This window comes from Lipotes vexillifer, unplaced genomic scaffold (genome assembly GCF_000442215.2).
Source record: "Lipotes vexillifer unplaced genomic scaffold, Lipotes_vexillifer_v1.1 scaffold613, whole genome shotgun sequence".
Lineage (NCBI taxonomy): Eukaryota > Metazoa > Chordata > Mammalia > Artiodactyla > Lipotidae > Lipotes > Lipotes vexillifer.
Window position 1 is genome coordinate 471,106 of NW_006792345.1, and position 27,747 is coordinate 498,852.

The 27,747-nt window shown below is 37.6% G+C and overlaps 1 protein-coding gene across 1 annotated transcript in view; it reads right to left on the minus strand.

Annotated features, from left to right (window-relative positions):
• The window catches only part of RNF130 (ring finger protein 130), a 107,417-nt gene that overhangs the window by 27,484 nt on the left and 52,186 nt on the right, over nt 1-27,747 (minus strand). Inside the window, exons 4-5 of the mRNA XM_007465507.1 lie at nt 2,169-2,240; nt 224-306 (exon numbers count right to left, since the gene is read on the minus strand). Coding sequence (XP_007465569.1) covers nt 224-306; nt 2,169-2,240 — 155 coding nt within the window. The remainder of the gene's footprint in view (nt 1-223; nt 307-2,168; nt 2,241-27,747) is intronic.

Sequence of the window (27,747 nt, forward strand, 5' to 3'; positions counted from 1 at the left end):
CGCGGTCCTCTCAGCGCCGCGGCCTCTCCCGTTGCGGAGCACAGGCTCCGGAGGCGCAGGCCCAGTGGCCATGGCCCACGGGCCCAGCCGCTCTGCGGCATGTGGGATCCTCCCGGACCGGGGCACGAACCCGTGTCCCCTCCATCGGCAGGCTGACTCTCAATCACTGCGCCACCAGGGAAGCCCAGTATCATTCTATTTTAAACGAAGAAATTTGACATACTTGCAGGGGAGAATCCGGACAACATCATTCTGTTTATAGCTTTCTATGCAGACTGCACAATGATCAAAGTCTGGGTCTGTTTCCTGAAATGAAAAGCACAGCAACGAAAGTTATATGCTAAAGCTATAAGTACCTAAATGGAGGAGATACGATCCAGCTAAGATTTTTCCTGTGGCAGCTGTGGTAAACAGGTGATTATAAAGTGAAAAGTTATAAAAAAAAATGTAACGTTTCCATTTGTTTAACTGTATTGACCCAAATTGTAACTAAGCCAGTCTATTTTGTTTTTAAACCGTGCTGTAACAATTAATATTAAGTCTTTTTGTGAAACGTCTTAGAAATCAGAATACTATTTTTTTTTTAAGATTCAAATCAGCTATCACCTTGGACCATCTAGTGCTGCATCACTATTCTGGTCTGAGTAGGTTTTCCTCATCAGGACGCTCATCTGACCACACAGTTAAGTACAGGCAGAAAAGATGGTTGAGCCCCCAAAAGACTCACCCCAAGGATAGGAGCTGTGCATCTGGTCATAGATTTGGGGTAGAGAACAGTCATGGACTCAACTCTATACTAGGTCTTTATCAAGGGTCAGGAAGAGTCAGCCAGGTGTTTGGTCACCCAGGGTAATTGATCTCCTTCCTCCTCTGGATTGGGGAAGGGTTCCCCTGCCTTGTCATTAAACAGAGCACTACCAGGAAAGGCAACACTATTTGCTGTGTCACTGCCGCTTGGACTGAAACTCAGTAGGGTAACTCTTGACAGGTCTAGGAGGTACAAACTTTTAAAAAGTGTTGGTTTTAATAAGGAAAGATGGTTTTGTATTAGCATGGGGGGACAAAGTAGGATGGGTAGGTTGGATGAGCTCCAGGGAAGTTCAAATTAATGTGGCAGCTGAAGGCTACCAGGTCAAAAAAGCATTTATATTGGTGACCACTCCTCTGGGTTAAAGTACAGCTGTTGTGATGCTGCTTGTATTTTCTGCAAGTGTTTTTACTTTTTTCTTTCTTTAGTATACCATGAAGTTCACTGAAAATGTTTCTATCTTCTGGAGCTGTGTCAAGGAAAACTAGATGTGGGGTGTCAAGGCAGTGGGAGTAAAAATGAGTAAAGTCAAGAAAGTGTTAAAACTTAAGAGGATGGAGAATCACCTATAATTATCCTTCCAGAGCTCTCTGGTAAAAAATTAGAGTTGGTTTTGGGGCAGAAGACAGGTTTGGTTTTATAACTTCAGAGATGCAATTTCTTCATTCTAGATAACCTTGAATATATTGAACACAGGGTCTCACATTAAGTTGCTGTTTTGTCCATAGAGAGCAGAAGCAGGGCTCTACCTAATTTTGAGATCTGACTGGAGAATTAGGGTCAGGAATCTCAGCCATAGATGGCCTCTATCACTACCTCTCTGACTCATTCCCCCTAAGCCACCAGATCCAACCCTAACAAACTGTGCCCTTCTTTCAAACTGCTTAGCTCACTGTACAGAAAGCACCTTGTTAACCAACACTCCCTTGAATGTGGGTCTCTAGTTCTCCAGCTAACTGGTGAAGAACTAAAACACAGAAGAGAGACGCAAAGTCGAATGAAGCACAGGACGAGAATGCACATTCCTGGCTACTTAGAGTTCTTCCCCCAAATATGCTAGGTTTTAGCAGAAGAAAACTGTTGAACACCACAGCTAGGGAAACCGTAAGTAGTCCAGTGATGCTAATTATGACAGGAGCATTTAAAATCCAGGAAAATTAGAGAACTGTATGGAGGGTCTCTGAATGACAGGCATACTAAGAATAAGATTTCAAAGAGAAGCTAGTTTAGATAATATGCTTGGAAAAAAAGAGTAATATAACAAAGGAGACACAAATGGTTAGGGTATACTCCCGCCCACCAAATCAAAAGCAAAATACTTTACTGTTTTTATAGTGTTAAAGTGATTTCATTACTGTACCTTATCACCCTTTTTCACTGTTCTGGTTGTTAATTTGCTGATGGCTTTCTTGGCTGCATCTCCAAGACGACGCTATGAAAATTGCAAAGAAAAACAGACATTAAGTGCAAGATCTTTGGATGTTCTTTTTTTTTTTTTCTGATATTTCAGCTAACTTTATTTCATTAAAATTTTTAATTGAGGTATAATTGAGATACACATTATATTAGTTTCAGGTGTACAACATAATGATTTGATAGTTGTATGTTTTGAAATGATCACAATAAGTCTAGTTAACATCTATCACCATACAGAATGTTTTTCTTCTTGTGATGAGAACTTTTAAGATGCACTCTAGATGATGTTCTTTATTTTAAAATAATTAAATGTATAAAGTCCCTATTATCCTACATTACTTTCCATGTCATATCATATGAGAGGATTCTAAAAAAATAATTTAAAAAAGAGAAAAACTGGCAGTTTTCCCACAGATTTAGCATTCTGGTAAATAAGTGTATATAGTAAACAGCCAGGTGTCATAATCACCATTGCATTTTGTATCTAACAAATGTGAAACATTACAGCATTATCAACATCTAGTTCTTGTACATGTCAGAGCTACTGCCACTGTTCTAATAGCTTTCCTGTTCTGCTCCAAGGATGACCCTTATTAGATATATAAGCTCTGTCTTTGTGAAAAGACACCTCTAAAGCTCCTTAAAATTGCTTATCATATCACTGTGTGGGAGAAGGGATACAATCATGAGCTCTACTTCTGACTCTGCCACTGCTATGCTCCGTGATCTTAGGAAGGTGCATTTACCTTTCCAAGCTTGAGTTTTTCTCATCTAAGAAGGTTAAGTCAGAAAATCTCTAAGGCTGAATTTATCCAGCATTTTGCAGACATTGCCAACACTGTTAGACACCAAGGACTCAAAGATGAAAAGACAGTGTACCCCTAACCTTGAAAAGCTAACTGAATTGGAAAGCAGACCAGTAACACATTTTCATCAAGTGCTGTACGATGGAGCATGCCCAGGTGGTGTGGCAGCACAAAGAAGGCAAAATAATGCAGGTGGGGTGGGATATGGCAGCAGAGGACTGCCAGGCAAGGCTTTGAGAAAATGATGCCTGAGCTAAGACTTGGAAAAGTGAGTAGGAAGAAGTTAGATAAGGAAAGCATTGGGATAGGAAGGGGGATTCTGGACAAAGGAATAGTCTAGTAAAGACAAACAGGTGTGAAGCACAGGTATGTGAAGGAATTACAGTTCGATATAACTATAACTAGGGTAAGCATATATTACTCAAATTAGAATATTCTGAGAGCCAGAGGGCCCTGTTAATAATTACACTGGGACAACAGGCGCAAACCAAGACTGTTCCAGGCACACTGGGACAGACTGTCACACTGCATATAACCACAGTTTATAACCTAAATGATGAGGCTGAAGGGGTATGGTGGGAGCTAAAACAAAGGAGACTTGGATTCTACCCTGAGGATAAGACAAAAACAACATAAAATTTTAGGAGGAATTTTAAAGTACACAAAAGAAACCGGAATTTAATGAACCTTTAATGTATTTATCATTGACTTTCAATTATCAGTATTTACCTATATTCTTCATCTATTCCCCCCCTTTTTATTATGCTAGAGGATTTCAAAGCACATCACAAGCACTGTATGCTTTCACCCATAAAGTCACCCCAAGTGAACTATGTCTAACAGATATGGGCTTTTGTTTGGTGCCACTGTCTTATCTAACAAAACTAACAATAATTAATCAACATAATCTAACACTCAGACTATTTCCCCAGTTGCCTCCAGAACGCTTGAATCAGGATACAAAGTCCAAACATTGCATTTGGTTGCTATGTGTCTCAAGTCTCTTTTAATCTGAGTCCCCTCTCACATACATTCATATATACATACACATGCATACATACACAAATATTTTTAAAATAGCCTTATGGAGATATAACTGACTTAAACTGCATAAAGTGTACAATTTGATGTTTTAACTTGACTATGAAACCATCACAACAATCAACATAGTCTATCATCCTCCCCAAATTTCCTTGTGCCTCTTCTTAATCCCTTCTTCCTGCCACCTTTTCACTTCATCCTCCATGAACTACTTTCTGCTACTATAGTTTGTATTTTTGAGAGTCTTATATAAATGGAATGACAGTATGTTCTATTTTGTGCATGCTTTCTTTCACTCAGCATAATTATCTTGAGATTAATCCATGTTGTTGCATGCATCAACAGTTCATTTCTTATGCTATGTAGTATCCCATTGTATAGACATAACACAACTTATTTATCCTTTTCCCTGTTGATGGGACATTTGTATTGTTTTCCAGTTTTGGCTGCAATGAATAAAGCTAAAAACAGCAGTCTTTACTTTTCAAACAGCGTACATGTCTTTGTAAGGATTTATACTTTCCTTGTGCTGGGGTAAATAGCTATGAAGTAGGGAAGACTGGCTAATATGGTAGGCGTGTGTGACTTTTTAAGAGACTGCCAAAGTGTTTGCTAAAGTGAGTGTACCATTTTACATTTCCACCAGCAGTGTATGAAAATCCCACTTCCTCCACATCCTCACCAACACTTGGTATGCCCAGTCTTTTTCATTTGATTGTAACTATTCTAATAGGTGTGCAGTGGTATCTCCCTGGGATTTTAATTTGTATTTCTATAATGACTAATGATGTTGAGCATCTTTTCATGTATTCATTTGCCATCTGCATATCTTCTCTGGGGAAGTGTCTGCTAGAATCTTTGGCCCATTTTTCTGGAGTTGTTATTATTGACTTGAGAGTATTTTACATATTCTAGAAGTCCAGTGTGCTATCCATTGTGCTACAGAGCCACCTAGAGAGTAGTTTACACACTCGAGATATAATTTATTTTGCATATATTTTCTCTCACTCTGGCAGAAGTTTTTAATTTTGATTAAGTCAGTTTATCAATGTTTCATTTGTTGACTGTGCTCTGGTATTGTATCTAAGTAATCTTCGCCTTATCTCAAGGTTGCAAGAGTTCTCCCTATTTTCTTTTCTAGAAGTTTATATGTAGGCCTTTATATGTAGGTCTCTGATCCATTTGAGTTACTTTTGCATATGGTTCAAGGTATGGATCAAAGTTCTTTTTTTCATATGACACATAATTGTCCCAGCACCATTTGTTGAAAAGGCTGTCCTTCCTCCACTGAATTGCCTTTGTACGTTTGGCAAAAATCTGTTGCCCATATACATGTTGATCTATGGCGGAACACTATTTTGTACCATGTATCTATTTGTCTATCATTAAGCAAAATACAACACTGTCATGATTTCTGTAGCTTTGTAACAAATCTGAAATCAGCTCCAATTTTTTTCTCCTTTTCCAATGTCTTTTTGGTTGTTCTTGATCCTCTGCATTCCCATATTAATTTTAGGTCCATCTTGTCAATTTCTATTAAAAACAAAAGGCTTCTGGGATCTACACTGGGATTGCACTGAATATATAGAACAATTGGGAGAGAAATGACATCTTAACAATATTGAGTGGTCCCCCGAACACTGTATATCTCTCCATTTATTTAGTTTTTATTTATTTTTCTCAACAATATTTTATAGATTTCACTGTATAGATCTTATACATCTTTTGTGAGATCTCTAAGAATTTCCTGTTTATGTTATTTCCTGTTTGATGCTAATGAAAATGGTATTTAAAAAATTCAATTCCCATTCATTTCTTGTATAGAAATAAAAGTCATTAATGTATAATGATCTTGGGACTTCCCTGGTGGCACAGTGGTTAAGACTCTGAGCTCCCAATGCAGGGGGCCCGGGTTTAATCCCTGGTCAGGGAACTAGATCCCACATGCATGCTGCAACTAAGAGTTCACATGCCACAACTAAGGAGCCCACGTGCCACAACTAAGGAGCCAGCAAGCTGCAACTAAGGAACCCGTGAGCCACAGCTAAGGAGCCCACCGGCCGCAACTAAGACCTGGTGCAACCAAATAAATAAATAAATAAAATAAATATGAAAAAAATAGTTATAAAAATGAATAATGATCTTATATCTTGCAACCTTTTTAAACCCATTTGTTACTTCTAGTAGCTTTTTTATAAATGCCATCAAATTTTCTTCATAGACAATAATGTCATCTGCAAATGAGTTTTACTTCTTCATTTCTAATATGGGTACCTTTTATTTTTCTTTTTCCTTATTGTGCTGGCTAGAACCTCCAGTATAATGTAGAAACAAAAGTCATAAGAGCACACATCAGTCTCGTTTCTAATCTTAGGAAAAACCATTTAGTCTTCCCCTTTAAGTATGATGGTAGCTGTCAGTTTTTCATAGATGCCCCTCTTCAGTTTAAGGAAGTTACATTTTATGCCTACTTTGCTAAGAGATTTCTAAAATGTAATTCAACCCTTACTGTAAAAAAAAAAAAACAGAAAAAAATAAAAACAATGGAAATAATGCACAAGATGATCATAAAAACACATTAGTGAACCACAAGTACTAGAAAGAAGTGGAAAATGCAGCAGGATGGTTCTTTTGCAGCCTCTGTCACCAAAGGACAGAGTCACACAATGTCCATACTAGTCTTCAAAAAATGAGAGAAAGCCTCATGTGATGAAAGAGGGGTTTTAATGGTACCTCTTTAAGAAGTCAAGTTCTTGTAATCCAAATGGGTTTGGACCCAATGGCCTACTGACCTTTGACGTTTACCAACAAAGTTTGTGTACGGCCAGATCTGACACCTTCTTTCACTTGATTTTTTTTTTTTTTTTTTTTTTTTTTTTGCGGTACGCGGGCCTCTCACTGCTGTGGCCTCTCCTGTTGCGGAGCACAGGCTCCGGACGCGCAGGCTCAGCGGCCATGGCTCACGGGCCCAGCCGCTCCGTGGCATGTGGGATCTTCCCAGACTGGGGCACAAACCCGTGTCCCCTGCATCGGCAGGCGGACTCTCAACCACTGCACCACCAGGGAAGCCCTGATTAATTTTTTGAATGTTAATTCAACCTGCCCTGCATTCTTGGGATAAATGCCACCTGGTCATGATGAACTATCTTTTCAATATATTGTTAGATATGATTTGGTAAAATTTGTTTAGAATTTTAAAATCTATGTTCAAGAGGGATTCTGGTCTGTAGTTTTCTGTTTTGTAATGTTTTTGTCTGGTTTTGGTATCATGATGATGCTGGCTTCACAGAATGAAATGGGAAGTATTCCTATCTTTTCAGTTTTCTGGAGTTGGCATAGAATTGTTATTATTTCTTCCTTAAGTTTTTGTAGAACTCACCAGAAACCATCTGTACCTGGAGTTTTCTTTTTTCGGATAGTTTTAAATGCAATTTCCTTAATAGATATAGGGCTATTTAATTTATCTATTCACCTTGAATGAGCTTTGGTCATTAGTATGGAATGACTACACTAATGGAATCATCCATTTCATAGAAGTTGTCAAATTTATTGGCATAAACTTGTTCACAAGATTTCCTTACTATCTCTATAATCTGTAGTGATGTCATCTCATTTTTGATATTGCTAATTTGTGCCTTCTCTTTTCCTCCTGATCAGTTTGGCCAGAGGCTTATCAATTTTATTGACTTTCTCAAGGAACTAATTCTTTGAGTAATTTTCTCTGTTTTTCTGTTTTCTAGTTCACCAACTGCTGCTCTGATCTTTCTTATTACCTTTGTTCTGTCTACTTTTGGTTTAATTTGCTCTTCTTTCTCCAATTTCGTAAGGTGTAAGCTGAGAGTATTAATTCCAGACATTCTTCTCTAATACAGAAATGGCTTTAGTGGCACATTCAAAATTTTGATATATTGTGTTTTCATTTTCATTCAGTTCAAATGATCTTCTAATTTCCCTTTTGATTTCTTCTTTATCTCATGGGTTATTTAGAAGTTAGTTTCCACATATTTGGGGGTTTTCCAGAGATTTTTCTGTTAACTGATTTCTAATTTAACTCCAGGAGGTCAGAGAACATATTTTGTGTGACTTGAATCCTCTTAAAATTTTGAGACTTGTTTTATGGCCCAGAGAGCATTTCCAAAGAATGTATGTTCTGCTTTTGTTAGAGGGAGTGTTCTGTAAACATCAATCAGGTAAAGTTAGTTGATTATGCTGTTCAAGTCTTTTACGTACTCAATGATTTTCTGTCTCCTTATTCTTTCAATTATTGAGAGAGGGGTAATGAAATCTCTGACTATAATTGCAGGTTTGTCTATTTCTCACTGCAGGTCTATCAGTTTTCACTTCATATTTTTTTTTAGCTTTGTTATTACCTGCATAAGTGTTTAAGTGTATCCCTGGCAATAGGTTTGCTCTGAAATCTCCTGATATTAATTAGCCTCTTCAACTTTATTTTGATTTGTGTTGGTTTTGTGTAGCCTTCTTCACCCTTTTAACCTATTTATATTTTTATATTTAAAGTAGGTTTCTTACAAGCAGCATATGGTTGGGTCTTCTTTTTTTAATCCAATCTGCTAACCTCTGCTTTTAACTGGGTGTTTACAGGGTATACTTTAATGTGGCTATGATATGATTATGTTTATGTATATCATTTTGGTATTTGTTATCTATTTGTCCCATCTGTTCTTTATTCCCTTTTCCTGCTTTTTTCTGTTTTGTTTAGTTTGTTTAGTTGTTGAGTTTTTTTGTTTTGTTTTGTCTTTTTACAATTTCATTTGTCTCCTTCCTTGGATTTAGCTATAACTCTTTGTAGTGTTACTTTAGTGGTTACTTTAGGGTTTAAGTATGCATCTTTAACTTATCACAGTCTAATTTCAGGTGATTATACTACTTTACATATAGTGTAAGAGCCTTACGACAGTATTCTTTCATTTCATCCCTCTCAGCTTTTGTGCTATTGTTGTCACCCATTTTACTTATATAACTCCACTATATATTATCACATTTCTTTATACAAATATCTTACAAATTAAAAAAAATTTTAATTGTGGTAAAAACATGTAACATAAAATTTACTATCTTACCCATCTCTAAGTGTACACTTCAGTAGTGTTATGTACATTCACATTTTTATGCATCAAATCTCCCAAACTCTTTCGTCTTGCAAAACTGAAACTCTATATCCATTAAACATTCCCTCCTTCCACCCCCACCCCCTGAGTCTCTGGCAACCACCATCTTACTTTCTGTCTTTGAATTTGATTATTCTAGGTACCTCATGTAAGAGGAATCATACAGTATTTGTCTTTTTATGACTGGTTTGTTTCACTTGCCATAGTGTCCTCAAGGTTCCTCCACAATGTAGCATGTGTCAGAATTTTCTTCCTTTTTAAGGCTGAATAATAATAAGGCTTAATAATATTTAAGGCTGAGTGATATTGTATGTATACACTACATTTCCTTTATACATTCATCTATTGATGTACACCCAAGTTGCTTCCACTTTTGGCTATTGTGAATAATGCTGCTATTGAACATGGGTATAAAATAATCTCATTGAGATCCTGCTTTCAATTATTTTGGTATATACCCAGAAGTGAAATTGCCAGGTCATATGGTATTTCTATGTTTAATATTTTGAGGAATTGCTATACTGTCTTCCACAGTGGCCTCACCATTTTGCAGTGCCTAAGGGTTCTAATTTCTCCTAATCCAAGAAAGATTTATTTTGTTTTTTAAAAAATATTAGCTCTAATGATTGTGAAGTGATATTTCATTGTGGTTTTGATTTGTATTTCCCTAATGATTAGTATGTTGAACATCTTTTCATGTGGTTATTGGCCATTTGTATATTTCTCTTTTTTTTGGTTGCTTTGGGTCTTAGTTGTGGCACGTGGGATCCTCGATGCAGCATGTGGGATCTTTTGTTGAGGCACACGGACTTCTCTAGTTGTGGTGCGTGGGCTTAGGTGCCCCACGGCATGTGGGATCTTAGTTCCCTGATCAGGGATTGAACACACATCTCCTGCATTGGAAGGCAATTCTTAACCACTGGGCCGCCAGGAAGTCCCTGTATATCTCTTTTTGAGAAATGTCTTTTTAAGTCATTTGCATATTTAAAAAACCAGGTTTGCTTGTTTTGTTGAATTGTGGGAGTTCTTTATATATTCTGGATATTAACCCTTGCCAGATACACAACTTGCCAATATTTTCTCCTATTCTGTGGGTTGCCTCTTCATTCTAATTTACTGTGTCCTTTGGTGCACAGACATTTAAAATTTTGATACGTCCAATTTATCTATAATTTTTATTACTTGTATGTTTAGTGTCATATCTAAGAAGTCACTGCTAAATCCAATGTTATGAAGCATTTCCTTTATACTGTTGTATAGTTTTAGCTCTTATGCTAAGGTCTCTGACCCATTTCAAGTTAATTTTTGTACATAGTGTAAGGTAATGGTCCAACTTCATTTTTTTGCATGTGGATATCCAGTTTTCCCAGCATCATTTGTTGAAAAGACTGTTCCTCACTGAATGGTCCTGGCACCTTATCAAAAATCATTTGAACATATATGTGAGGGTTTATTTCTGGGCTCTCAATTCTATTCCATTGGTCTGTCTGTATGCCAGCACCACACTGTTTTGATTACTGTAGCTTTGTACTAAGTTCTGAAATCCAGAAGTTTGAGACCTCCAACTTTGTTCTTCTGTTTCAAGGTTGTTTTGACTATTTGGACCCCTTGAGATTCAATATGAATTTTAGGATAGGATTTTCTATCTTTTCAAAAAAGCAATTGGGATTTTGATAGGGATTGCACTGAATCTGGGTACTATTGTCATCTTTACGATATTAAGTCTTCTAATCCATGAACATAGTATGACTTTCCATTTATTTGCATCTTTAATTTCTTTCAGCAACGTTTTGTAGTTTTCAGTGTATAAGTCTTTTACCTCCTTGGTTAAGTTTATTCTTAAATATTTTACTCTTTTTGATGCTACTGTAAATGCAATTATTTCCTTAATTTCCTTTTTGTTCAGTGTTAGTATACAGGATATATTTTGAAGGTAGATCTGAGAGAACTGTTAGATTAGGTGTGGAATATGGGAGAAAGAAAGGGGTCAAAGATGATGCTGAGCAGCTTAGAGAATACATACCCCACTTAATGACATAAGGAAGATTCAGGAAGAGCAGATTTGGAAGGGGAAATCAAAAGTTCAGTTTTGGGTGTATGAAGTTTGAGGAAGTATCCTGAGAACTAAGAAGTGACTACTGGAGATGGCAAGTAGAGGTCATGGTGGCCTTGACAATAATTGTTCAGTGGAAGGACAGAAAGAAAAGCCTGATGCAATGGCCTTCAACTGGGACAAGGTGGTGGTGTCAGTGTACCTTTTAAAATCTTACCAAATTTCCTCATAAAAATGCACAGAGAAACTTTGAGGGTAAAAGTAAAAGCCCACAAACATCTTTAACAAAACCAGGTGAAAGGGTATCTCACAAACCCCAGACTACAAGTAGGTGGGGTCAAACCACCAACTACAGCATTATTCTACAGATACACAATCAGCAGCTGTGCTGAAGTAGTGGAGGGAAGAGAAAAAGGGTTCTGACAGTCCTAAGTGCTGGATCCATCCATTATGAAGCTCCCATCAGTCTTTCATCTAATTTTAGCATCCACAGATGAGCACTATAAATCCATCATTTCATTGAGGGTAATGAAATGGTGATTTTCTAATTCTATAATTCATTTGTTAGTTGGAATTCTTCTATAAAGAAGTTTCCCTCATCAACTAGCTGGTTACTATGCAATACAATTTGTACAGAAAAAATAGATGAGTCAGTTTTTAAAAACTGATTTTCAGAATAACAAATTGGTTCTCTAACAACCTGCAGTTTCAATCAACTGCAATATTTATTCCCTGAATGCTCAGTCTCATCTTTGACGGATATAGGGAGCTCTTTTAAGATGGCACCCAGGTCCTTTTGATACCACCATAGTAGTCTTCAATAGCTTCCTTGCTAACTGGTACAATATTCATCTTATAAATTTGCTTCCCTAAACCCAAAAAAAGCCTTTCTCCAAGGATGCCTGGGTGTTTTTTTCTTTTGAGTGGAAATGGTATTTGAAAATAACCCCAGAGTAGTCTGAGGGTGGAATGGGGTGGGAGTGGAGATTCATTATTAAGAATATAAAATAATTTTCTAATTCTGTCATTCCTTCTGCATTTATTTGGCTGCATTGGGTCTTTGTTGCTGCACACAGGCTTTCTCTAGTTGCAGTGAGCAGGGGCTACTCTTTGTTGCAGTGCGTGGGCTTCTCATTGCAGTGGCTTCTCTTGTGGCAGAGCACGGGCTCTAGGTACGCAGGCTTCAGTAATTGAAGCATGCGGGCTCAGTAGTTGTGGCTTGCGGGTTCTAGGGCATGCAGGCTTTGGTAGTTTTGATACGTGGGCTCAGTAGTTGTGGCTCACAGGCTCTAGAGCAGAGGCTCAGTAGTTGTGGTGCACAGGCTTAGCTGCTCCATAGCATGTGGGATCTTCCTGGACCAGGGATAGAACATGTGTCCCCTGCACTGGCAGGCGGATCCTTAATCACTGTGCCACGAGGGAAGTCCCCTTCTACATTTATTAGTTGGAATTCTTCTATAAAGAGAGGTATTCATTGTTACTGGGTTGTCATTGCCATGGACAGAGGAGCTCTGTATTCTTTAGTAAAAGGAAAATAAACCAGGAGTCCATACTGACATTTTCAATTCAATAATAAGATTAAAGGATTATTATAATATTTCTGTATGTTGAATATTTATTCTCTTACTCTGATTCTTGGCTTCTAATATCATCAACATAATTACTTATTTGCTTTATTCTACAATCTACATATAATAGTTTCAAAATAACAATCAATACTACCAACAATAAGACTATTAAATGCAGCTTAGACTTTTTTTTTTTGCCAATAGAGTAATTTTTTTAATATAGTCTCACATGACATCACATTTGGATTTTATTGCCCTTTTACCAGGAATATAAAGAAAAAATTATGTGGAAGTAAAAAATGTAATCAGAAACAATAAGTTAACCAAAAGAAATACCCAAGTAAGGAACAGTAAAATTGCATTTAAGAAAATTCAATAGATATCCATTAAGATTTTTCTATCACTGACACAAAATATGAATTTGAATTTTTAACACCATTTAAACCATTTCTTCACCAAAAATAAAAATATAAAACAAAAAGGCCAGTTTAACATTCTAGCTCTCAAAAATGAAATCTTAATTGGTGTTGCACTCCCATTTAGCTCACATACTCTGTACATCACTATTTAGTGATGGTTCTGTTTTCAAAAGAAAAATTAGACAAAATTAACTATATTTCAACAGAGGTCAGTTGTCAATATTCTTTTTAATGATAAAATATATACTCTTTAAAATAAAATAAGCTTAGAGACAAAGAAATGAATTTCAGTGACTATCAGTATATTCCTAAGAAACGAAAGCTGGTGTTTTATTCCAATTCCTATGGTAAACTGAGTCATTATGATAATATATAATATCAAGAAAAGAAAAGCTTTTGATACCTCAGAACTGCAACATAAAAAGAATTTAATTTGGAAAGTTAAATTCAGGATTAAAGGATAATAAACTTCTTCTTGGAACTTTTCATCTTAGTCATCTGATCTTTAATACAGATCCTCACACAAGAGATGATTCGGTCTTATACTGTGGGTTGCTTTATTTATTTATTTTTTTGGCCAAAATACCAAACTTTTTTTAATCCAAGGAAATGTACCATTATTTTAAGACATATTATTATTTTTATATATTTTAGAACGATAAAGACACTGCTAATTAATATCTGATTATATACTTTCTTATTCTTTATAATTTCTATTCTACAGAGAAAAAAATTTAGACTTAATTGATCATATATTTTTATCATGCATCAGTCTTCTGCAAACATAAAAAGGAAAATGTGGACCAACCAAACCAGTAAACCTTTTCCTAAAGCTTGTTTGTATTCTTTTTTATCTCTCTTAATTCTTTTTTTATTTTTTTTATACAGAAGGTTCTTATTAGTCATCAATTTTATACACATCAGTGTACACGTCAATCCCAATCACCCAATTCATCACACCTCCACCCCCACCCCCCTGCCGCTTTCCCCCCTTGGTGTCCATACATTTGTTCTCTACATCTGTGTCTCAATTTCTGCCCTGAAAACTGGTTCATCTGTTCCATTTTTCTAGGTTCCACATATATGTGTTAATATAGGATATTTGTTTTTCTCTTTCTGACTTACTTCACTCTGTATGACAGTCTCTAGATCCATCCACATCTCAACAAATGACTCAATTTTGTTCCCTTTTATGGCTAATATTCCATTGTACATATGTACCATATCTTTATCCATTCGTCTGTCGGTGGGCATTTAGGTTGCTTCCATGACCTGGCTATTGTAAAGAGTGCTGCAATGAACATTGGGGTGCATGGGTCTTTTTGAATTATGTTTTTCTCTGGATATATGCCCAGTAGTGGGATTGCTGGATCATATGGTAATTCTATTTTTAGTTTTTTAAGGAACCTCCATATTGTTCTCCATAGTGGCTGTATCAATTTACATTCCCACCAACAGTGCAAGAGGGTTCCCTTTTCTCCCCACCCTGTCCAGCATTTATTGTTTGTAGATTTTCTGATGATGCTCATTCTAACTGGTGTGAGGTGATACCTCATTGTAGTTTTGATTTGGATTTCTCTAATATTTAGTGATGTTGAGAAGCTTTTCATGTGCTTCTTGGCCATCTGTATGTCTTCTTTGGAGAAATGTCTATTTAGGTCTTCTGCCCATTTTTGGATTGGGTTGTTTGCTTTTTAATATTGATCGGCATGAGCTGTTTATATATTTTGGAGATTAATCCTTTGTCTGTTGATTCATTTGCAAATATTTTCTCCCATTCTGAGAGTTGTCTTTTTGTCTTGTTTATGGTTTCCTTTGCTGTGGAAAAGCTTTGAAGTTTCATTAGGTCCCATTTGTTTATTTTTGTTTTGATTCCCATTACTCTAGGAGGTGGATCAAACAAGATCTTCCTGGGCTTCCCTGGTGGTGCAGTGGTTGGGAGTCTGCCTGCCGATGCAGGGGACACGGGTTCGTGCCCCGGTCTGGGAAGATCTCACATGCTGCGGAGCAGCTAGGCCCGTGAGTCATGGCCGCTGAGCCTGTGGGTCCAAAGCCTGTGCTCCGCAACGGGAGAGGCCACAACAGTGAGAGGCCCGCGTACCGCAAAAAAAAAAGATCTTGCTGTGATTTATGTCAAAGAGTGTTCTGCCTATGTTTTCCTCTAAGAGTTTTATAGTGTCCAGTCTTACATGTAGGTCTCGAATCCACTTTGAGTTTATTTTTTTGTATGGTGTTAGGGAGTGTTCTAATTTCATTCTTTTACATGTAGCTGTCCAGTTTTCCCAGCACCATTTATTGAGGAGACTGTCTTTTCTCCATTGTATATCCTTGCCTCCTTTGTCATAGATTAGTTGACCATAGGTGTGTGGGTTTATCTCTGGACTTTCTATCTTGTTCCATTGATTTATGTTTCTGTTATTGTGCCAGTACCATATTGTCTTGATTACTGTAGCTTTGTAGTATAGCCTGAAGTCAGGGAGTCTGATTCCTACAGCTCCGTTTTTTTCCCTCAAGAATGCTTTGGCTATTTGGGGTCTTTTGTGTCTCCAAACAAATTTTAAGATTTTTTGTTCTAGTTCAGTAAAAAATGCCATTGGTAATTTGATAGGGATTGCACTGAAACTGTAGATTGCTTTGAGTAGTATAGTCATTTTCACAATATTGATTCTTCCAATCCAAGAACATGGTATATCTCTCCATCTGCTGGTATCATCTTTAATTTCTTTCATCAGTGTCTTACAGTTTTCTGCATACAGGTCTTTTGTCTCCCTATGTAGGTTGATTCCTAGGTATTCTTTTTGCTGCAATGGTAAATGGGAGTGTTTCCTTAATTTCTCTTTCAGATTTTTCATCATTAATGTATAGGAATGCAAGAGATTTCTGTGCATTAATTTTGTATCCTGCTACTTTACCAAATTCATTGATTAGCTCTAGTAGTTTTCTGGTGGCATCTTTAGGATTCTCTATGTATAGTATCATGTCATCTGCAAACAGTGACAATTTGGCTTCTTCTTTTCCAATTTGTATTCCTTTTATTTCTTTTTCTTCTCTGATTGCCGTGGCCAGGACTTCCAAAACTATATTGATTAATAGTGGTGAGAGTGGACATCCTCGTCTTGTTCCTGATCTTAGAGGAAATGCTTTCAGCTTTTCACCATTGAGAATGATGTTTGCTGTGGGTTTGTCGTATATGGCCTTTATTATGTTGAGGTAGGTTCGCTCTATGCCCACCTTATGGAGAGTTTTTATCATAAGTGGGTGTTGAATTTTGTCAAAAGCTTTTTCTGCATCTATTGAAATGATCATATGGTTTTTCTCCTTCAATTTGTTAATATGGTGTATCACATTGAATGATTTGTGTATATTGAAGAATCCTTGCATCCCTGGGATAAATCCCACTTGACCATGGTGTATGATCCTTTTAATGTGTTGCTGGATTCTGTTTGCTAGTATTTTGTTGAGGATTTTTGCATCTATATTCATTAGTGATATTGGTAATTTTTTTTTTTTGTAGTATCTTTGTCTGGTTTTGGTTATCAGGGTGATGGTGGCCTCATAGAATGAGTTTGGGAGTGTTCCTTCCTCTGCAAATTTTTGCAAGAGTTTGAGAAGGATTGGTGTTAGCTCTTCTCTAAATGTTTGATAGAATTCACCTGTGAAGCCATCTGGTCCTAGACTTTTGTTTGTTGGAAGATTTTTACTCACAGTTTCAATTTCATTACTTGTGATTGGTCTGTTCATACTTTCTGCTTCTTCCTGGTTCAGTTTTGGAAGGTTATACCTTTCTAAGAATTTAAGAAGAATTTCTAAGAATTTAGAAGAAATTCTAAGAATTTCTCCCAGGTTGTCCATTTTATTGGTGTAGGGTTGCTTGTAGTAGTCTCTTAGGATGCTTTGTATTTTTGTGGTGTCTGTTGTAACTTCTCCTTTTTCATTTCTAATTTTATTGATTCCAGTCCTCTCCCTTCCTTGATGAGTCTGGCTAATGGTTTATCAATTTTGTTTGTCTTTTCAAAGAACCAGCTTTTAGTTTTATTGATCTTTGCTATTGTTTTCTTTGTTCCTGTTTCATTTATTTCTGGTCTGATCTTGATGATTTCTTTCCTTCTGCTAACTTTGGGTTATGTTTGTTCTTCTTTCTCTAGTTCCTATAGGTGTAACATTAGATTGTTTGAGATTTTTCTTGTTTCTTGAGGTAGGCTTGTATAGCTGTGAAGTTCCCTCTTAGAACTGCTTTTGCTGCATCCCATAGGTTTTGGATCATCGTGTTTTCATTGTCATTTGTCTCTAGGTATTTTTTAACTTCCTCTTTGATTTCTCCAGTGATCTCTTGGTTATTTAGTAACGTATTGTTTAGCCACCATGTGTTTGTGTTTTTTATGTTTTCTTCCCCTGTAATTCATTTCTAATCTGATAGCGTTGTGGTCAGAAAAGATGCTTGATATGATTTCAATTTTCTTAACCTTACTAAGGCTTGATTTGTGACCCAAGATGCGATCTATCCTGGAGAATGTTCTGTGCACACTTGAGAAGAAAGTGTAATCTGCTGTTTTTGGATGGAATGTCCTATAAATATCAATTAAATCTATCTGGTCTATTTTGTCATTTAAAGCTTGTGTTTCCTTATTAATTTTCTGTTTGGATGATCTGTCCATTGGTGTAAGTGAGGTGTTAAAGTCCCCCACTATTGTGTTACTGTCGATTTCCTGTTTTATAGCTGTTAGCCTTATGTATTGAGGTGCTCCTATGTTGGGTGCATATATATTTATAATTGTTATATCTTCTTCTTGGATTGATCCCTTGATCATATTATGTAGTGTCCTTCCTTGTCTCTTGTAAGATTATTTTAAAGTCTATTTTACCTGATATGAGTATTGCTACTCCAATTTTCTTTTGATTTCCATTTGCATGGAATATCTTTTTCCATCCCCTCACTTTCAGTCTGTATGTGTCCCTCGGTCTGAAGTGGATCTCTTGTAGACAGCATATATATGGGTCTTGTTTTTGTATCCATTCAGCAAGCCTGTGTCTTTTGGTTGGAGCATTTAATCCATTCACGTTTAAGGTAATTATCGATATGTGTGTTCCTATGACCATTTTCTTAATTGTTTTGGGTTTGTTTCTGTAGGTCCTTTTCTCCTCTTGTGTTTCTCACTTAGAGAAGTTCCTTTAGCATTTGTTGTAGAATTGGTTTGGTGGTGTTGAATTCTCTTAGCTTTTGCTTGTCTGTAAAGCTTTTGATTTCTCCATCGAATATGAATGAGATCCTTGCCGGGTAGGATAATCTTGGTTGTAGGTTCTTCCCTTTCATCACTTTAAGTATATTATGCCACTCCCTTCTGGCTTGTAGAGTTTCTGCTAAGAAATCAGCTGTTAACCTTATGGGAGTTCCCTTGTATGTTATTTGTCATTTTTCCCTTGCTGCTTTCAATAATTTTCCCTTGTATGTTATTTGTCGTTTTTTCCTTGTTGCTTTTAATAATTTTTCTTTGTCTTTAATTTTTGCCCATTTGATTACTATGTGTCTTGGCATGTTTCTCCTTGGGTTTATCCTGTATGGGACTCTCTGCGCTTACTGGACTTGGGTGGGTATTTCCTTTCCCATGTTAGGGAAGTTTTCTACTATAATCCCTTCAAATATTTTCTCAGGTCCTTTCTCTCTCTCTTCTCCTTCTGGGACCTCTATAATGCAAATGTTGTTGCGTTTAATGTTGTCCCAGAGGTCTCTTAGGCTGTTTTCATTTCTTTTCATTCTTTTTTCTTTATTCTGTTCTGCAGCAGTGAATTCCACCATTCCGTCTTCCAGGTCACTTATCCATTCTTCTGCCTCAGTTTTTCTGCTATTGATTCCTTGTAGTGTAGTTTTCATTTCAGTTATTGTATTGTTCATCTCTGTTTGTTCTTTAATTCTTCTAGGTTTTTGTTAAACATTTCATGCATCGTCTTGATCTTTGCCTCCATTGTTTTTTTTTTTTTTTTTTTTTTTTCGGGACCCCGGCCCCCCTCCTCTTGGGCAGGCTCCAGACGCGCAGGCCCAGCGGCCACGGCCCACGGGCCCAGCCGCCCAGCGGCACGCGGGACCCTCCCAGGCCGGGGCACGAACCCGTGTCCCCTGCATCGGCAGGCGGACCCCCAACCACTGCGCCACCAGGGAAGCCCCTGCCTCCATTGTTTTACCGAGATCCTGGATCATCTTCACTATCATTATTCTGAATTCTTTCTCTGGAAGTTTGCCTATTTCTGCTTCATTTAGTTGTTTTTCTGGGGTTTTATCTCGTTCCTTCATCTGGTACATAGCCCTCTGCCTTTTCGTCTTGTCTATCTTTCTGTGAATGTGGTTTTTGTTCCACTGGCTGCAGGACTGTAGTTCTTGCTTCTGCTGTCTGCCCTCTGGTGGATGATGCTATCTTAGAGGCTTGAGCAAGTTTCCTGATGGGAGAGACTGGTGGTGGGTAGAGATGGGTGTTGCTCTGGTGGTCAGAGCCCAGTAAAACTTTAATATGCTTGTCTGCTGATGGGTGGGGCTGGGTCCCCTCCCTGTTGGTTGTTTGGCCTGAGGCAACCCAACACTGGAGCCTACCCAGCTCTTTGGTGGGGCTAATGGCGGACTCTAGGAGGGCTCACGCCAAGGAGTATTTCCCAGAACTTCTGCTGCCAGTGTCCTTGTCCTTACGGTGAGCCACAGCCACCCCCTGCCTCTGCAGGAGACCCTCCAACACTAGCAGGTAGGTCTGGTTCAGTCTCCTCTGGGGTCACTGCTCCTTCCCCTGGGTCCCGATGCACACACTTCTTTGTGTGTGCCCTCCAAGAGTGGAGTCTGTTTCCCTCAGTCCTGTCAGAGTCCTGCAGTCAAATCCCGCTAGTCTTCAAAGTCTGATTCTCTAGGAATTCCTCCTCCTGTTGCCTGACCCCCAGGTTGGGAAGTCTGACGTGGGGCTCAGAATCTTCAGTCCAGTGGGTGGACTTCTATCGTATAAGGGTTCTCCAGTTTGTGAGTCACCCACCCAGCAGTTATGGGATTTGATTTTATTGTGATTGCACCCCTCCTACCGTCTCATTGTGGATTCTCCTTTGTCTTTGGATGTGGGCTATCTGTTTTGGTGAGTTCCAGTGTCTTCCTGTCGATGACTGTTCAGCAGTTAGTTGTGATTCTGGTGTTCTCCCAAGAGGGAGTGAGCATGTCCTTCTACTCCGCCATCTTGGTTTTATCCTGTGGGCTGCTTTTTAAAAATTCCATATACTCGGTATACTTGATGAGTCCTGTCCTCATCATTACTGTTTGAAAACATTGTCTTATCAATGGCCCAGAGTTTCACATTAACAAGAGCTTGTTCTCAAGTACCTCCTTGCTGCTGAAAGCTCCAGCTTAGATTTTTTTTTTATCCTTAGAATGTATCCCAATAGAAATGTACTGTCAAAGAAAAGTCCCCTAAAACAATTCCTTTCTCTATGTGCTTATATCATCATCTTGAAATATATTTAGGTTCCATTTATTTTCAATTTTGATGATTTCTTTTGTTTTTTAAAAATAAGATCTAAAACATTTAGATGGTTCCAAAGTCAAAACTATAAAACCAGTATGGGGAAGTCTCATCAATCTCTATCTCCTCCATCCTGTTCCCTTCCCCCCAAATAATAACTCTTTATGTTAAATTTTGCTTTATCCTTACATTGTTTCCTTTTGAAAATAAATGCACATTATGTACATGTGCATATATGTATATATGTGATATGTATCTCTCTCTATATATATCAATGTTTTCATGGTTCCCTCCCCCCATTTCTTACAATAAATTGGTATGCTAAAACTGTTCTGCACTAAGAGGTCACCCCATAGCAGCATCCAGAGAGCTTTAGAAACCTGTCTCTTTTACAGCTATACACTATTCCATTGCATTTAGAGTATTTCATGTGTAGAGTACTAGTTTATTCAAGCAAACTCCTACTGATGGACATTTGAATGTTTCAAGTCTTTTGTTATTATAAATAATATCACAATGAATCGTATAACGAATATGACATTTTTTACTTTTGCAAGTTCATTATCAGGCTAATTTCCTACTAGTGAGGTTACTAAGACAAAGGATAAGTGCATATGCATTTTGCAAGATATTACAAATTCCCACTTCCCCACCACAGGAACTGTACCATTTTGCATTCTCATCATTAATGTATGAGTATGCTTGTTTTCCCTATAACCTCATCAAGAAAGTATGCTGTCATACCTTAGAATATTTTTTCCCCTGCACTGATTAATAAGAAATCTTAGTTTGGTTTTAAGTCATATTTAACTTATGAGTGTGTATCTCAGTTTGGTCTTAAGTCATATTTAACTTATGAATGTGGCTGAACTTCTTTTAACATTTTAAGAACTATTTGCATTTCTTTCTGGTGAACTATTTAGTTTTTTTGCCCATTTTTTTCTATCAGGTTTTCTGTCTTTTTTTTGGGGGGGGGAGGTCTTCTTTATGTATCAGTGTCGTTAACCCTTTGTCTATAATGTAAATTGCAAAATATCGTTTTTGTCACTCATTTTTTGATTTTTCCTTTAAAAAATAATCAAATTTATCAATCATCTTTATTACTCTACTGGGTTTTGAGCCGTAATTCAAAGTTTTCCAAATTCCCCATCAAAAAGGAAAATTTAGCCTTCATTTTCTAATATGTGTCGTTTTATTGCTTATAATTAGACCTCTGCTTCATTTGAAATTTATCCTGGTGTACAACTGAGGAATGGATCTAATTTTGTCTTTTTCCAATTGTCCCATACCATTTATTAAAAAGTTCATATTTCTCCACTGATTTGAGATGATGCTTTGTATTAAATTTCAACACTCAGTTGTGTCTATTTTTGGATATTGCATTTTGTTCTATTGCTCTGTTTATTCATGGATTAACTCTTAACACTCTTTTAAATAAGAAGCTTTATTAGGTATTATAAAACTTGGTGTGGCTAGCCACCTGTTCACTGCTCCTCTTTTTCAGGATTTTTTTCTTCATTACTTATTCTTCTAAATAAATTTTATAATTACCTTATCTAACCCCAGAAAAATATCTGAAAATAATTTTATTGGGCTTAAGTTAAACTTATGAGTGAATTTAGGAAGAACTGATATATTCATTGTATTGAATGATTATATTCAATAGGAAGAAGGTGTCTTTTCCATTTGTTTAAGTATATACTGTATATATACAGTATATATATATTTGTTTAAGTATATACGTCTTTCAGGAGTGTTTTGTACTTTTTCTCATACAGATTTTATACAGTTTTAAAGTTTTTACCTAGACTGATCCATCCATCCATCCATCCATCCATCTATCCATCCAGGCTGAGTGTGTATGCTCATGTGTGTTACTGACTGCCTCAAGGGCTGAGGCTGCCCCACCACTGTGTTCCCTAAAGTTCCTTAATGGGTTTCCAAGGTCTTTTTTTCAATTGTTTACAAATTAGAGTCTGTGGTGCTATATCTATTTTACCAGTTGTTCTCAGATTTATTTGCTGAGGTTTCCCCTCTGAGTCAAGCCCTTTCCTTCTGATTTCTGGTTCTTAGGACCACCCTTTTCTTCTTTTGGCTCCTTTTCTTTGAGCTACAGTGCAGGTCTTGTTGCTGCTAGTTGTCTGGTGTGACCACTCCTTTTCCAGAAGTTCTTGGAGGTACCCTGTTCCTTGGCATCATTGAAGATGCTGTCTGTGGGTTTTCCCTTTTGCTATCCTAGTTGTTCTTTGCATTTTTTAAAGGGATTTGGGAAGATTAAACAAAATACCCACTGCTTCCATCCTGCTCAGATCAGAATTCTACTGAAGAATTTTAAACAAAAGAGTTCCATGATGAGATCTGAATTTTGGAGAATTCAGATCTGACTTCCAGAGAAGAATGTATGTGACAAAGAAAAGACTGGAGACAGAGAGACCAGGTAGAGTCTAGGACGTCAGAGAGATAAGTAGGGCTTGAATTAGGCAAGTAGTAGTGGGGCAAGAGGAGAGGACAAAGTAAGAAATATTTAGGAGGTAAGACTGACAGAACCTAATGACTGACTGATGTGGGGGAATGAGAAGAGAGGGAAGTCAAGAATGGCCATCCCAGCTTTCTAGTTAGTGACTGGCTATGTGGGAGAGGCATCACAGTAGATCAGAGACTGGCAGAGAGAGGAGAGCAGGCACTGATGGGAGTTCAGCTTCAGCAAGTTGATCTGAATGTATGTAGGGCACCTAATTAGAGATCTCCCATAAATATTTAGATATATCATCACTTCCACTTCTGAACTTTCAAAATGTCCTGCAGCAAAAGTAAAAAATATCTTTTCCTTGTGTTTGATAATGATGTCAAATATCTTCATTGTAATATTTTTCTTGGAACTTGGCTTCTGTGTTACTACCTTCTTTTGGACCATCCCTTGAGTTTTAAATACCTACCTCAACATTTCCCATCACTTTGTGACAGGTATACCTCAGCTATGATTTTGTTCTCTTACTTGAATCTGTCTAAAAGCCATTTTCCCCCCGCCTCTTGATTTTAATACTATTTGCGTCATGCTGACTCTCAAATATCTAAGATGAAGCACAAATTCCTTTTGTGAAGATCTTTTTTTTTTTTTAAGATCCCTTACCGTCACCTACCATGCCAGATACTTAATAATAATATGAAATAATTACGATATTTATAGTAACTATGATTTATTCAGTACATACCATGTGCTAGGTACTGTGGTAAGTCCTTCACATGTACTGACTCATGACACCTTCACAATCATTTTATGAGAAAGAATTAAATTATTCCCATTTTACAGAAGAGGAAATTGAGGCACAGAGATTAAGTAATTTGCTCAGATTGAGAGCTGGTAAGTATGTCTTATCCAGACTTCCTGAAAAGACTGGAGGGGGGAGGTGTCTTGGGAATCTGCAGTTTTTGAAAGTAAAGGAGGAGGATGAGGAGGAGAAGAAAAAGAGGAGGGGAAGGAGGGGGAAAAGTGCCCCCACATGATTCTTTTGCATACTAAAATTTGAGACTCACTATACTAAGTATAAACTACCAACCCTAGCTTTCAAAGCATTTCCCATAACCCTCTACCCACTCATATTCTCCATACTTCTGACTTTAGTTAACAAAGTTACTCAAGTTTCCACCTCACCACACACAGAACATTACAGAATGGGACAAAACCACAGGGATGCATCATTGGGTTTACAAAGGAGAAAACCCAAATCCAGAGAGAACTAAAGTGATCTACCTAAAGTTAGTAAAAGTGCTGGGACTACAAACTTTGGTCTCCTGACCTTCTAGTCCAGTTCTTTTTCCATTATAAATGCCTAAAAGACTTCCCATATTATAAAATATGAAGGGATATTGACCATCAGGGGCTAGATTAATTTATTTCACTTGGTTAAAGACATCAAGAATATCAATGTGAACACTATTCTATATTTGGGTGCAGAGCATCCAAAAGTTTTAAATTGGTAGAAAACAATTTAAAACCGCTCATACTGCTTAATTTAACAGGAATGATCTGTTCAAAGCCAGATGGTTCACAATATATTGATGGCAGGTCACTTTAATGAGACTCATCTCCGGTTTCTGTTCAGTCATCAGAACTCTCCCATAGATACAGAATTAGGTCTATATCAGCAGATAACAGGGCTTTCTTCTTTTAGACACTGGTGAAATTCAGGTGCTGTAAATATAATTTTTCCCTGACTGAAATAACTGTCTTGTAGTCAGCACCTTCTTTCATTCACTCTCTCATCACTACAACCTTTTTCTCTTTTGCCTGAAAAGAAGTATCCCCAACAGTTTTCCAAGGTAACCACTTGTCTGTGCCCCATCCCTCCCCCAGCTCTCTACATAACCTTGCTTTATTAATATTATTTTCCTTTGCTCTTCAATATTTTCCTCTTTAAGAACTCTTTCCCCCAAGCCTCTCCTAATAGAAAAAATCTTTTATCACTCCACTGCTAAAAAACCTTTGCTGACTCCTTACTGCTTAGAGAGTAAAGTCTAAATTTTTCAGCATGAGAGTCAAGCCCTTCATCTTCTAGTGTCAATATGCTCACCCAGTATCAGTTCAGTCTCAGGTCTCCTCCCTACTATTTCTGATGCCATTCAACTCTTCTGTCTCTCCTTTTATCTCCCCACAGCTCTGTGGAAAATGATCCCTTTGCCTGAATTTCCACCCAGTTCCTGTCTGATGAAGTCTTATTCATCCTTTAAAATTCAGCTCAAATGTCACTACCTCCTCTGGATAACACTCTAGTAATATCACTCTGCTCCAAAAGAATAACTCTTATACTACATGGTATTTTGATTACACCTGTCTGCCTTCCCAATAGAATGTAATCTCATTCTTTAATTCATTTAAGCATTTATTGAGATACTGTGACATGCCAGGCCCTGTGTAGAACTGAATATCTTAGAAACACTCTGATCTCAAGAAAAAAAAATATATATTTTTTTGCGGTACATGGGCCTCTCACTGCCGTGGCCTCTCCCGCCGCGGAGCACAGGCTCCGGACGCACAGGTCCAGCGGCCATGGCCCACGGGCCCAGCTGCTCCGCGGCACGTGGGATCCTCCCGAACCGGGGCATGAACCCATGTCCCCTGAATCGGCAGGTGGACTCCCAACCACTGTGCTACCAGGGAAGCCCTCAAGAAAATATTTTGTGCTAGAAAAACAAAGTCTTAAGCTTTGATATAATGTTTAGAAGGCATATAGTCTCTGAATATAGAAAGTGGTATTTATTTATATAAATTGATCATAATAGCAAGACATAAAAAGAAAGAACACTTGCAATATACTTAAAAAGTGGTAAAATAATACATTCTCAGTTCAAAGATCTAGTTTCCTTTTCTAGTTCTTCTGGAATTGTCAATCCCTAAAAATCATAATATAATTCAATCTACCATCCAACTATGAAGAAATCTGTCCCTTTGTGACTACATAATCTTTTCCTAGGGGAAAAACCTTGACAGTATGCACAATAACTTCTCCCCTTCCAATCTGGAAGGAGAAGACTTTTGAACCCACCATTTTTGAAGATTATACATGCAAAGTACTAGCCTTCCTCTCAAGAACATTCAGTGTTCTTCCATACTTGCACGTGCAAGTGCATTCTTCAGTTAGCTATCTTCTGAGATAAAAATGGGCAGCAAGGGCTTCCCTGGTGGCGCGGTGGTTGAGAGTCCGCCTGCCGATGCAGGGGAGGCGGGTTCGTGCCCCGATCCGGGAGGATCCCGCATGCCGTGGAGCGGCTGGGTCCGTGAACCATGGCCGCTGAGCCTGCGCGTCCGGAGCCTGTGCTCCGCGGCGGGAGAGGCCACAACAGTGAGAGGCCCGCATACCGCCAAAAAAAAAAAAAAAGGGCAGCAAAAGCGTATTTCATTTCAGTAACCTTGAGATATGTATAAAGTCTAAGAATACTGCATATACATTTTGGCAAGAAGCTATAATGAGTTTTAAATACCTTAAAACCATATGCATTTTCACAGGGGATTTTCATAAGAAGACCTTCTAAACTCAGTAGTCCTAGGTTATGGAATTTTTTTATACCTGCCTTATTCCTCAATAGTAAAATAAAAGTTTTATTGTTCTGGTTTGTCAAACTCCACCACTTTGGGATTAAGGGTACAATATTAACTATGTAATTGTGAACAAGTTTACATTTCTCAGAAAAACCTTAAGTACTCTTTCAATAAAACACACCAAACATCTATCCTCTTGTGTGGAATAACTATCACTGTCTTATTAGAAGGTGACATTTAAGTTTACCGTCAGCCATCATCTGACCTATTTGTATTCAGATGTATTCTAACAAGTTTTCAAGAAGAGCAACCACAGATACCTGGCAGTACACTAAAAAGCCAAAGCATTAGATTCTTATTTCCAGTATAAAATGGTGTCAATTGTGTACATTACACTGTGCTTAGAAAGTTATTCACAACACATGGCTCTCTTTGGTAGCATATTCTGTAGAAAGAACTGCTTCACAATGACAGTTTGTGGGAGAAAATGAGTCTCTCCTTAAACTCACTTATTTTTCTTCACTAATAGTTCTGGTTTCTCTTTTAAAATAGCCAAAGGTTTCACCAGCTGAGTTGCTGCCACCTTCGTATTAAACTTTAATAAGCTAAGCTTTTTAAGCAACATAAAAATTTCATCAAGTGCTTCTCAACCTTAGGAAAAACGGAAGGAGGAACAAAGGTCAGAATACCACTCTGCTACAGCAGCGTCTGGAGAAGAATGCTTAGGAAGTCTGTGCGCAGTCAGCCGCAAAACCAGTTCCCGTTTGTGGCCTGCGCCAGATGGTGACTATGCTGAGTCCTTCATCACACACAGGCCCCATGGTGGGTGCTAATTAAAGCAGTACCATCAAAGAGCAGGCTCCTGGGACAAACCATTTGCTTTTTTCAAAAGTCCTTGAGATGCACTACATTCAAACCAATATTTTAGGGTTTTCTTGTCAAGAACACCCTTTTAGAGCTACTCATTTTTTTTTTTTTTTTTTTTTTTT